This window comes from Oenanthe melanoleuca, chromosome 3, assembly GCF_029582105.1.
Source record: "Oenanthe melanoleuca isolate GR-GAL-2019-014 chromosome 3, OMel1.0, whole genome shotgun sequence".
NCBI lineage: Eukaryota > Metazoa > Chordata > Aves > Passeriformes > Muscicapidae > Oenanthe > Oenanthe melanoleuca.
In genome coordinates, this window is record NC_079336.1 from 1,147,764 (window position 1) to 1,161,610 (window position 13,847).

General features: G+C 49.6%; 1 protein-coding gene across 1 annotated transcript in view; it reads left to right on the plus strand.

Moving 5' to 3' along the window:
* The window catches only part of ADCY3 (adenylate cyclase 3), a 39,174-nt gene that overhangs the window by 24,813 nt on the left and 514 nt on the right, over nt 1-13,847 (plus strand). Inside the window, exons 10-19 of the mRNA XM_056488874.1 lie at nt 11-172; nt 2,839-2,926; nt 3,700-3,816; nt 4,611-4,864; nt 5,704-5,785; nt 8,054-8,212; nt 10,313-10,459; nt 12,513-12,626; nt 13,308-13,434; nt 13,520-13,644. Coding sequence (XP_056344849.1) covers nt 11-172; nt 2,839-2,926; nt 3,700-3,816; nt 4,611-4,864; nt 5,704-5,785; nt 8,054-8,212; nt 10,313-10,459; nt 12,513-12,626; nt 13,308-13,434; nt 13,520-13,644 — 1,375 coding nt within the window. The remainder of the gene's footprint in view (nt 1-10; nt 173-2,838; nt 2,927-3,699; nt 3,817-4,610; nt 4,865-5,703; nt 5,786-8,053; nt 8,213-10,312; nt 10,460-12,512; nt 12,627-13,307; nt 13,435-13,519; nt 13,645-13,847) is intronic.

Sequence of the window (13,847 nt, forward strand, 5' to 3'; positions counted from 1 at the left end):
ACCCCGCCAGGCTGAAGGGCAAGAGCACGTTCCGGCTGTCGCTGCGCTTCACCGACCCCGAGATGGAGACGCGCTACTCGGTGGAGAAGGAGAAGCAGAGCGGCGCCGCCTTCAGCTGCTCCTGCGTGGTGCTGCTCTTCACGGCGCTGCTGCAGGCGGTCATCGACCCCTGGTGCGCTGGGGACACGCGGGGACACGCGGGGACAGCCGGGGTGGCACCGGGGTGGATTCCCCGGGGGTTTGTGGGGGTGGGATTGTCGGGAAAGTGAAGGCAGAGTGTCCAAAAACGAGACAGAACCCATTTGTTCATCAGAGGAGAGCTCATTCGGAGGGTAAGTTCTTAAAATAAATCCTGGAATTAGGATAAATTCTTAGAATGACTTCTTAGATTAAGTTCTTAGGGTAAGTTCTTAGAGTAAGTCCTAGAATTGGAATAAGCTCTTAGGAAAAGTTCTTAGGATAACTTCTTAGGATAACTTCTTAGGGTAAGTCCTAGAATTATAATAAATTCTTAGAGTAAGTCCTAGAATTAGAATGAGTTCTTAGGATGAGTTCTTAGGATAAGTCCTAGAATTAGGATAAATTGATAGGATGAGTTCTTACAATAAGTCCTAGAATTAGAATCGTTTCTTTGGGTAAGTTCTTAGGAAAAGTTCTTAGGATAAGTTCTTGAATTAGGATAAGTTCTTAGAAAAGTTCTTAGGATAAGTCCTAGAATGAGAATAAGTTCTTAGAATAAGTTCTTAGGGTGAATTCTTGGAATAAGTTCTTAGGATAAGTCCTAGAATTATAATAAATTCTTAGAGTAAGTCCTAGAATTAGAATGAATTCTTAGGATGCATTCTTAGGATAAGTCCTAGAATTAGGATAAATTGTTAGGATAAGTTCTTACAATAAGTCCTAGAATTAGAATCATTTCTTTGGGCAAGTTCTTAGGATAAGTTCTTAGGATAAATCCTAGAGCTAGAATCAGTTCTTGGAGTAAGTTCCTAGGATGGGTTCTTAGGATAAGTTCTTAGAAAAGTTCTTAGGATAAGTCCTAGAATTAGAATAAGTTCTTAGAATAAGTTCTTAGGGTGAATTCTTGGAATAAGTTCTTAGGATAAGTCCTAGAATTATAATAAATTCTTAGAGTAAGTCCTAGAATTAGATTAAGTTCTTAGGATGTGTTCTTAGGATAAGGCCTAGAATTAGGATAAATTGTTAGGATAAGTTCTTACAAAATGTCCTAGAATTAAAATAAGTTCTTAGAATAAGTTTCAGGGATAAGTTCTTAGGATAAGTTCTTAGGATAAGTCCTAGAATTAGAGAAAGTGTTTAGAATAACTTCTTAGGATAAGTCCTAGAATTGGAATAGTTTCTTTGGGTAAGTTCTTAGGATAAGTCCTAGAATTAGGATAAGTTCTTTGAATAAGTTCTTAGGAAAAGTTGTTTTTAGGATAAGTCCTAGAACTAAGATAAATTGTTAGGATAAGTTCTTACAATAGATCCTAGAATTAGAATAAGTCCTTAGGATCAGTTCTTAGGATAAGTCCCAGAATTTGATTAAGTTCTCGGAATAACTTCCTAGGATAAGTTCTTAGGGTAAGTTCTTAGGATAAATCCTAGAATTAGGATAAGTTATTAGGATAAATTCTTAGAATAAGGCTTTGAATTCGAATAAGTTCTTAAGATAAGTCCTGGAATTAGAATAAATTCTGAGGATAAGTTCCTACAATAAATTCTTCCCAAAATCCCCAAACTCCCCTCTATCCTAAACTCCTTCCTTTTAATTTTTAATTCTTTTAGAATTTGCTTTTTCCCCCCCCCCCGTCACTTCTTCTTAAATCAATTTAATTTAATTTAATTTAATTTAATTTAATTTAATTTAATTTAATTTAATTTAATTTAATGTGTTGTTATTTAATTTAATTTAATTCAATTTAATTTAATTAATTTAATTTAATTTAATTTAATGTATTGTTATTTAATTTAATTTAATTCAATTTAATTTAATTAATTTATTATAATAAAATTTAATTTAAATTAATATAATGTAATTAAATTTAATTTAATTCAATGTAATTTAATTTAATTTAATTTATTGTTATTTAATTTAATTTAATTCAATTTAATTTAATTAATTTATTACAATATAATTTAATTTAAATTAATGTAATGTAATTTAATTTAATTTAATTCAATGTAATTTAATTTAATTTAATTTATTGTTATTTAATTTAATTTAATTCAATTTAATTTAATTAATTTATTATAATATAATTTAATTTAAATTAATATAATGTAATTTAATTTAATTTAATTCAATGTAATTTAATTTAATTTAATTTATTGTTATTTAATTTAATTTAATTCAATTTAATTTAATTAATTTATTATAATATAATTTAATTTAAATTAATATAATGTAATGTAATTTAATTTAATTCAATGTAATTTAATTTAATATGTTATTTAATTTAATTTGTTTTAATTAATTTAATTTAATGTTATTTAACTTAATGTTATTTAATTTAATTTAATTTAATTTAAGTATTGTTATTTAATTTAATTCAATTTAATTTAATTAATTTAATATAATTTAATTTAATTTAAATTAATGTAGTGTAATTTAATTTAATTTAATTCAATGTAATTTAATTTAATATGTTATTTAATTTAATTCAATTTAATTTAAATTAATGTAGTGTAATTTAATTTATTTTAATTCAATGTAATTTAATTTAATATAATGTTATTTAATTTATTTTAACTAATTAAATTTAATGTTATTTAATTTAATGTTATTTAATTTAATTTAATTCAATTAATGTTTCTGAGGACGCCCTGTCCCTGCAGGCTGGTGACCAACTACGTGACGTTCGCGGTGGGCGAGGTGCTGCTGGTGCTGCTGACGCTCTGCTCGCTGGCTGCCGTGTTCCCCCGGGTGACACGGGGACAGGGGACACTGGGGACACTGGGGGCACTGGGGCATTGGGGACATTGGGGACACTGAGAACACTGGGGACACTGGGGCATTGGGGACATTGGGGCATTGGGGACATTGAGAACACTGGGGACACTGGGGTCATTGGGGACATTGGGGCATTGGGGACATTGAGAACACTGGGGACACTGGGGTCATTGGGGACATTGGGGCATTGGGGACATTGGGGACACTGAGAACACTGGGGGCACTGGGGACACTGGGGACACTGGGGGCATTGGGGACACTGGGGGCATTGGGGACACTGGGGACACTGAGGACACTGGGGACACTGGGGACACTGGGGACACTGGGGACACTGAGGACACTGGGGACACTGGGGGCATTGGGGACATTGGGGACACTGAGGACACTGGGGGCATTGGGGACACTGGGGACACTGGGGACACTGGGGACACTGGGAGCATTGGGGACACTGGGGACACATTGGGATAGTGGGGACAGTGGGGACATTGGGGGCATTGTGGAAACTGGGGGCACTGGGGAAATTGGGGACACTGGGGAGCACTGGGGGGCACTGGGGGGACATTGGGGACATTGGGGGCATTGGGGACACTGGGGACACCGTGGGCACACCATGGGGATGCTTTGGGGACACCATGGGGTCAATCCCAGTCACCTTGGGGACACTTTGGGGACATCCCGGCCACCCCTCGAGGCCGTGCTGGCCACGGCGTCCCCGCGGTGACGCCGCGCTGTCCCCTGTCCCCCAGGCCTTCCCCCGGCGCCTGGTGGCCTTCTCCACCTGGATCGACCGCACGCGCTGGGCTCGCAACGGCTGGGCCATGGCGGCCATCGCCATCGTCACCGCCGCCGGCGTCCTGGACATGGTGAGCGCCCGGCGGCCACGGCAGCCCCGCTGCCGGCCCGGCCCCGTGTCCCCAGCTGGGCGACCATGGGGACAATGGGGTGGTGGCCAATGGGACATCGGGGCCACCACAGCAGGGTTACCACAGAGTCATGGCCCTGGTGGCCACCATGTCCACAGCTTGGCTACCATGGGGACCATGGTGTTGTGGCCAATGTGACAATGGGGCCACCAGGTGGTGGCTGCCAGGAGCAGCCCAAATATTACGGTTATATCACCCTGGTGGCCACGGTGGCCACCATGTCCCCATGGTGACCCCATCCTTGTGTCCCCAGCTTGGCTACCATGGGGACCATGGGCTGGTGGCCAGTGGGACATCGGGGCCACCACAGCAGGGTCACCACAGGGTCATGGCTGAGAGAAGCAGCCCAGATATGGCAGCGCCATCAGCCTGGTGGCCACAGTGGCCACGGTGTCCCCATGGCCCCAGCTGGGCTGCCATGGGGATCATGCCATGGTGGCCAATGGGCCGTCAGGGCCACCATGTGGTGGCTGCGAGGAGCAGCTCAGATATGGCAGCTCCATCACCTTGGTGGCCACTGTGGCCACCGTGTCCCCGTGCTGACCCGACCCTCGTGTCCCCAGCTCGGCTACCATGGGGACCATGGGCTGGTGGCCAATGGGACATCGGAGCCACCACAGCAGGGTCACCACAGGGTCATGACTGAGAGGAGCAGCCCAGATATGGCAGCTCCATCACCCTGGTGGCCACGGTGGCCACCGTGACCCCGCGGTGACCCCTCCCCGTGTCCCCAGCTCGGCTGCCGCCGCGCCCGCTGGCCGGTGGCCAACGTGACCACGGGGCCGCCGCGGGGCTGCGCTGACCAGCCCAAGTACTACGGGTACATCGCCCTGCTGGCCCTGGTGGCCACCGTGATGCTGGTCCAGGTGAGCCACATGGTCAAGCTGACCCTCATGGTGCTCATCACCGCGGCCACCGGCGCCCTCAACTTCTCCGCCTGGGAGCCCATCCTGGACCAGTACGACCGGCGGCGCGGCCAGCACGGCTCGTAAGGGACACGGGGACACTGGGGCACTGGGGGCACTGGGGACATTGGGGACACTGGGGGGACTTTGGGGACATTGGGGACATTGGGGACTTTGGGGACACTGGGGACACTGGGGACACTGGGGACACTGGGGAACATTGGGGCACTGGGGACACTGGGGACACTGGGGACATTGGGGACTTTGGGGACATTGGGGACTTTGGGGACGCTGGGGACACTGGGGACGCTGGGGACATTTGAGACACTGGAGACACTGGGGACATTGGGGACACTGGGGGCACTGGGGACATTGGGGACATTGGGGACATTTGGGACAGTGGGGTCGTTGGGGAAACTGTGGGGACACCGGGAACATTGGGGACACTGGGGACATTGGGGACACTGGGGACATTGTGGAAACTGGGGACACTGGGACACTGGGGGCATTTGAGACACTGGGGACATTGGGGACACTATGGGGACATTGGGGACACTGGGGAGACTGGGGACATTGGGGACATTGGGAACACCATGGAGACACACTGGGGACATTGGGGAAACTGGGGACACTGTGGGGACACTGGGGACATTGGGGACAGTCCTGGTCACGCTCTGCTCGCTGGCCGCTGTCTTTCCCCGGGTGACAGGGACAGTCTGGGGACACTGGGGACACGGGGAGGGGACAGGGGGACACTGGGTGGGGACAGGGGACAGAGGGAGATGGTACACAGGGAGAGGGCATGGGGAGAGGGGACAGGGGAGGGGACAAGGGGACACGGGCAGAGCGGACAGGGAGGGGACAGGGGAGGGGACAGGGCAGGGGACAGGGACAATGGGGACAGCCCCAGGACGTGCCGCAGGTCGGTGCTGGTGCCCTCCAAGTACTCGGTGACCGCCATGATCTTCGTGGTGATGCTCAGCTTCTACTACTTCTCCCGGCACGTGAGTGGCTGCCAAGGTCCCTCCTCTTCCTCCTTCCTCCTCCTCCCTCCTCTTCCTCCTCCTTCCTCCCTTTTCCTTCTTCATTCTTTTTTTTTCCTTCTCCTTCCTTCCATTTTCCTCCTTTCTTCCATTTCCTTCTTCTTCCTCCCTTTTCCGTCTTCTTCCTTCCTTTTCCTCCCTCTTCTGCCCTTTTCCTTCTCCTTCCCTCCCTCTTCCTTCTTTTTCATCCCTTTTCCATCTCCTTCCCTCCCTTTTCCATTTTCTTCCTCCCTTTTCCATCTTCTTCCTCCCTTTTCCTCCACCTTCACTCCATTTTCCTTCTCTTTCCTCCCTTTTCCTTCTCCTTCTTCCTTTTCCAGCCCTTTCCTTCCCCTTTTCTTTCCTTTTCCTCCTCTCTTCTCTCTCCTTCCCTCCTTTCCTTTCCTTCCCTCCCTTTTCCTCCCTTTCCCCTTTTTTATTCGTTTTTCCTGCTCTTTCCTCCCTTTTCCTGCCTTTTCTCCTTTTTCCTCATCTTTGCTCCCTAAATCCCATTCCAAATTCCCTAAATCCATTCCCAAATTCCCTAAATCCTTTCCCAAATTCCCTTCCCTGATTCCTTGGAAGTTTCAGGATCCTGGGATTTCTCTCAGGCCCAGCCGTAGTACCCACAGAAGAAACCCCTGAAGGGTTTTCCAGCCCCCACCAATTCCAGGAACACCCTCATCCCATGATCCCATCCCATGGATCCCAATCCCATTTTCCCATTTTCCCATTTTCCCATTTTCCCATTTTCCCATCCCATCCCATCCCATCCCATCCCATCCCATCCCATCCCATCCCATCCCATCCCATCCCATCCCATCCCATCCCATCCCATCCCCTTCTCCCAAACCTTTCCTCCCAACTCTCCCATCCCAGAACTGGAAATTCCCATAATTCCCAAACCCCATTCCCACATTCCTAAACTCCATTCCCACAATCCCAAACCCAGTTCCCACATTCCCAAATCCTGTTCCCACATTCCCACATTCACAAACCCCCTTCTCACGTTTCCACATTCCCAAACCCCATTCACACATTCCCAAACCCTTTTCCCACATTCCCAAACCCTTTTCCCACATTCCCTGGTGGAGACCCCAGTCACACACTGGCGCAAATGCTGTTCCCACATTCCCATGTTCCCAAACCCCATTCCCAAGTTCCTGCATTCCTGCATTCCCAGTTCCTGCATTCCCACATGGAGAAGCTGACCCGGACCCTTTTCCTACATTCCCACATTCCAAAACCCCATTCCCTCATTCCCAAACCCCATTCCCACTTTCCCAGGTGGAGAAATTCTTCAGGATCCCATTCCCAAACCCCATTCCCATATCCCCAAACCCCATTCCAAGGTGGAGAATCTGGCCAGGATAATTTTCCGACATTCCCAAACCCCGTTCCCCCATTCCCAATTCCCGCATTCCCAGGTGGAGAAGCTGCTCAGGACCCTGTTTCCACATTCCCGAACTCCATTCCCACATTCCCAATTCCCACGTTCCCAGGTGGAGAAGATGGCCCTGACCCTTTCCCCACATTCCCAAATCCTGATCCCTGTTCCCAGGTGGAGCAGCTGGCCCTGACCCCATTCCCCCATTCCCCCATTCCCAATTCCCAATTCCCACGTTCCCAGGTGGAGAAGCTGTCCCTGACTCTTTCCCTACATTCCCAAATCCCATTCCCAATCCCGGTTCCCAGGTGGAGAATCTGACCCTTTCCCTACATTCCCCCATTCCCAATTCCCAATCCCGGTTCCCAGGTGGAGAAGCTGGCCCTGACCCCGTTCCCCCATTCCCCCATTCCCCCATTCCCCCATTCCCAATTCCCACATTCCCAATTCCCATTCCCATTCCCAGGTGGAGAAGCTGTCCCTGACCCTTTCCCTACATTCCCATTCCCATTCCTCGATTCCCATTCCCAGGTGGAGAAGCTGGCGCGGACGCTGTTCCCCCATTCCATTCCCCCATTCCCATTCCCAATTCCCCCATTCCCAGGTGGAGAAGCTGTCCCTGACCCTTTCCCTACATTCCCAAATCCCATTCCCGATTCCCATTCCCAGGTCGAGAAGCTGTCCCTGACCCTTTCCCTACATTCCCAAATCCCATTCCCGATCCCCATTCCCAGGTGGAGAAGCTGGCCCTGACCCTTTCCCTACATTCCCATTCCCATTCCCATTCCCAGGTGGAGAAGCTGGCCCTCACCCCATTCCCCCATTCCCCCATTCCCATTCCCAAATCCCATTCCCATTCCCAGGTGGAGAAGCTGGCGCGGACGCTGTTCCTGTGGAAGATCGACGTGCACGAGCAGAAGGAGCGCGTCTCCGAGATGCGCCGCTGGAACGAGGCGCTGGTGGCCAACATGCTGCCCGAGCACGTGGCCCGGCACTTCCTGGGCTCCAAGAAGCGCGACGAGGTCCGTATTCCCGCTTTTCCGGCCGGATTCCCGCTTTTCCGGCCCGTATTCCCGCTTTTCCGGCCGGATTCCCGCTTTTCCGGCCCGGATTCCCGTGTTTCTGGCTTGCATTCCCGCGTTTCCAGGCTGTATTCCTGCATTTCAGGGCCATATTTCCACATTTCTGGGCTGTATTCTTGTGTTTCCTGCTCGCATTCCCTCATTTCTGGGTGGTATTCCTGGATTTCCGGGCAGTATTCCCGCTTTTCCGGGCCGTATTCCCGCTTTTCTGGGCCGTATTCCCGCGTTTCCTGCTTGTATTCCCTCATTTCTGTGTGGTATTCCTGGATTCCCGGGCCATATTCCCGCTTTTCCGGGCCGTATTCCCGCTTTTCCAGGCCGTATTTTCGTGTTTCCTGCTCTCATTCCCTCATCTCTGGGTGGTATTCCTGGATTTCTGGGCAGTATTCCCGCTTTTCCGGGCCGTATTCCCGCTTTTCCAGGCTGTATTTTCGTGTTTCTGCTCTCATTCCCTCATTTCTGGGTGGTATTCCTGGATTTCTGGGCAGTATTCCCACTTTTTCAGGCCGTATTCCTGCATTTCTGGCTTGTATTCCCATGTTTCCAGCCTGTATCCCGCGTTTCCAGGCTGTATTCCTGCATTTCAGGGCCATATTTCCACATTTCTGGGCCGTATTCTTGTGTTTCCTGCTTGCATTCCCTCATTTCTGGGTGGTATTCCTGGATTTCCGGGCAGTATTCCTGCATTTCCCAGCCATATTCCTGCATTTCCGGGCTGTATTCCCACTTTTCCGGGCCGTATTCCCATGTTTTCGGCTCATATTCCCGCATTTCTGGGTGGTATTCCCGCTTTTCTGGGTCGTATTCCAGCATTTTCAGGCCGTATTCCAGCATTTCCGTGACGTATTCCCATGTTTCCCGGCCATATTCCTGCATTTCCGGGCTGTATTCCTACATTTCTGCACCATATTCCCGCATTTCCAGGCCGGAATTCCAGGAAGGAATTTCAGGATCCAGGGGTTTCACTGGGAATTCGGGACTCCAGGAAGGGTCTCCCTTCCCTTTTCCATCCCCGAATTCCATAAAAATCCCTCGGGATGGATCCTGAGTGTCCTGGATCCCAGAATCCCGGGAATTCTTTGGGATGGGATCCGCGGATCTTAAAAACCAACATTCCACACCTAATAACCGATAACCAATAATCAATAACTGATAACCAATAACTGATAATCAATAACCAATAACCTATAACCAATAACCGATAACCAATAACTAATAACCGATAACCAATAACTGATAACCAATAACGAATAACCGATAACCAATAACCAATAACTGATAACCAATAACCGATAACTGATAACCGATAACTGATAACCAATAACCAATAACCGATAACCAATAACCGATAACTGATAACCGATAACCGATAACTGATAACCAATAACAAATAACCGATGACCGATAACCAATAACCGATAATCATAACCAATAGCCAATAACCGATAACAAATAACCAATAACCGATAACCAATAACAAATAACCAATAACTGATAACCAATAACCAATAACCAATAACTGATAACAAATAACCGATAACTGATAACCGATAACTGATAACCAATAACCGATAACTGATAATCGATAACTGATAACCGATAACTGATAACCGATAACTGATAACCAATAACAAATAACCAATGACCGATAACCAATAACTGATAACCGATAACTGATAACCGATAGCCGACAACCGATAACAAATAACCAATAACTGATAACTGATAACAAATAACCGATAACCGATAATCGATAACTGATAACCAATAACCGATAACTGATAACCAATAACTGATAACTGATAACTGGTAACCGATAACTGATAACCAATAAAAAATAACCGATGACCGATAACCAATAACCGATAACCAATAACTGATAACTGATAACAAATAACCGATAACTGATAACCGATAACTGATAACTGATAACCGATAACCGATAACTGATAACTGATAACTGATAACCGATAACCGATAACCAACTGGGGCGGGGCGCATTCCCGGCATTCCCGAATCCCGGCATTCCCTTGTCCCCAGGAGCTGTACAGCCAGTCGTACGAGGAGATCGGGGTGATGTTCGCCTCGCTGCCCAACTTTGCCGATTTCTACACCGAGGAGAGCATCAACAACGGCGGCATCGAGTGCCTGCGCTTCCTCAACGAGATCATCTCCGACTTCGACGGCGTGAGCCGGAGCGGCGGGATAACGGGGATAACGGGAATAACTGGGATAACGGGGATAACTGGGATAACGGGGATAACTGGGATAACGGGGATAGCGGGGATAACGGGGATAGCGGGGATAATGGGGATAGCGGGGATAACGGGGATAACTGGGATAACGGGGATAACGGGAATAACGGGAACGGCGGGGATAACGGGAATAACTGGGATAACGGGGATAGCGGGGATAACGGGGATAACAGGGATAACGGGGATAGCGGGGATAGCAGGGATAGGGGGGATAACAGGGATAATGGGGATAGCGGGGATAACTGGGATAACGGGGATAGCGGGGATAACTGGGATAACTGGGATAGCTGGGATAACGGGGATAACGGGGATAACGGGGATAACGGGGATAGCGGGGATAACGGGGATAACTGGGATAACTGGGATAGCTGGGATAACGGGGATAGCTGGGATAATGGGGATAACGGGGATAGCGGGGATAACTGGGATAACGGGAATAACTGGGATAACGGGGATAGCGGGGATAGCGGGGATAGCGGGGATAACTGGGATAACGGGAATAACTGGGATAACGGAGATAGCGGGAGTAGTAGGGATAGGGGGGATAGCGAGGATAACGGGGATAACGGGGATAACGGGGATAGGGGGATAGTGGGAGAGGGACAGGAAGGGAATGAGAATGGGAATGGGAATGGGAATGGGAATGAGAATGGGAATGAGTGTTGGAAGGGGGAATGGGTATGGGAATGGGGAATGGCAATGGGAATGGGAGCGGGAATGGGAGCAGAAATGGGAATGGGAATGGGAATGGGAATGGGAACGGGAACGAGTGTTGGAAGGGGGAATGGGAATGGGAATGGGAATGGGAATGGGAATGGGGATGGGGATGGGGATGGGAATGGGGATGGGAATGGGAATGGGAGCGGGAATGGGAGCAGAAATGGGAATGGGAATGAGAATGGGAATGGGAGCAGGAATGAGAATGGGAATGGGAGCAGGAATGGGAATGGGAATGGGAATGGGAATGGGGAATGGGAATGGGAGTGACAACAGGAATGGGACTGGGAATGGGAGCAGGAATGGGAATGGGAATGGGAATTGGAATGGGAATGGAAATGGGAGTGGGAATGGGAATGGGAATGGAAACGGGAGTAGGAACGGGAATGGGAATGGGAGGAGGAATGGGAACGGGAAAGGGAGAATGGGAATGTAAACAGGAATGGGAAAGGGAATGGGAGTGGGAACGGGACTGACAACAGGAACGGGAGTGGGAGGAGGAATGGGATTCCTGTCTGAGGTGGGAACATCCGGGTGGGATCACAGCCAGAATCACAGGGAATGTCCAGGTGGGATGCGGAATATCCAGGTGGGAATGGGAATATCCAGGTGGGATCACACTGGGAATCATGGGAGTATCCAGGTGGGAATCACAGGGAAGGTCCAGGTGGGGTCAGGGAATCGACTGGGAACCAGACTTGGAATTGTGGGAAATATCAGGAATCATGGGCAGTAAATATCCAGGTGGGATCACACTGGGAATCACAGGGAATATCCAGGTGGGATGGGGAATATCCAGGTGGAATCACAGGAGGAATAACTGGGAATATCCAGCTGGGATCATACTGGGAATAACTGGAAATACCCAGGTGAAATCACACAGGGAATCATGGGAATATCCAGGTGAAATCACACCAGGAATAACTGGGAATATCCAGGTGGGATCACACTGGCAAAAATTGGAATATCCCGTTGAAATGGGAATATCCAGGTGGGATGAAGAATATCCAGGTGGAATCACAGCAGGAATAATTGGGAACATGCAGGTGGGATCAGACTGGGAATCGTGGGGAATGTCCAGGTGGGATCACAGCAGGAATAATTGGGAATACCCTGGTGGGATCAGACTGGGAATCGTGGGGAATGTCCAGGTGGGATCACAGCAGGAATAATTGGGAATACCCAGGTGGGTTTGCTGGGATCCACCCGGCCATTCCCGTGGCGTTCCTGCCGGGATCCGTGCGATCCCGGTTTTTGCCCGTGCGCAGCTCCTGGACGAGCCCCAGTTCCGCTGCATCACCAAGATCAAGACCATCGGCAGCACCTACATGGCCGCCTCCGGGGTCACGCCCGACGCCGGCGCCAACGGGTTCGGAGCCGTGGTGAGCCGGGATCCGGCCTGCGCACCCCTGGGATTGTGGGATCACTCCCTTCGTCCGTGTCCCAATCCCCGTGTGCCATCCCCATGTCCCATCTCCCATCCCCATTTCCCAACCCCACATGACATCTCCATGTCACATCCCTGTCCCATCTCCATCATCTCCATCTCCATGTCCCATCCCCAAATCCCATCTCCGTGTCCCACTGCCATGTCCCATCCGTGTGTCCCATCTCCATGTCCCGTGTCTGTGTCCCCAAATCCCCATATCCCATCTCCATATTCCATGTCTCACCTCCACCTCCATTCCCATCTCCCATCTCCATCCCCAAGTCCCATCTCCATCCCCAAATCCCATCCTCATATCCCATCTCCGTGTCCCATCCCTATATCCCATCTCCATTCCCAAGTCCCATCCCCACATCCCATCTCCAAATCCCATCTCCATATCCCATCCCCAAATCCCATCCTCATATCACATCTCCATTCCCAAGTTGCATCCCTAAATCCCATCTGTGTGTCTATCTCCATGTCCCATCCCCAAATCCCATCCCCAAATCCCATCTCCACTCCCATCCCCGTCTCCCATCCCCAAATCCCATCTCCACTCCCATCCCCATCTCCCACCTCCCACCCCCGCCCCGCCCGTGCCGGGAAGGGTGCGATTCCCGGGAATTCCGCGCAGAAGGAGCCGCGGTCGGAGCGGGAGCGCTGGCAGCACCTGGCCGACCTGGCCGACTTCGCGCTGGCCATGAAGGTGACGCTGATGAACATCAACTACCAGTCCTTCAACAACTTCATGCTGCGCATCGGCAAGTCCGGGGAGCGCCGGGAATTCCGGGAATTCCGGCCGGCCCCGGCGTTATCCGTGCGTTTTTCCCCGTTTTTCCCGGGCAGGGATGAACAAGGGGGCCGTGCTGGCCGGGGTGATCGGGGCGCGCAAACCCCACTACGACATCTGGGGCAACACGGTGAACGTGGCCAGCAGGATGGAATCCACCGGAGTCATGGGCAACATCCAGGTGGGAATGGCGGGAATGAGGTGGGATCGCACCGGGAGTCCAGGTGGGAATGGCGGGAATGAGGTGGGATTGGACCGGGAGTCCAGGTGGGAATGGCGGGAATGAGGTGGGATAGCACCGGAGGCATGGGTGACATCCAGGTGGGAATGGCGGGAATGAGGTGGGATCGCACTGGGGGAGTCGTGGGTGACATCCAGGTGGGA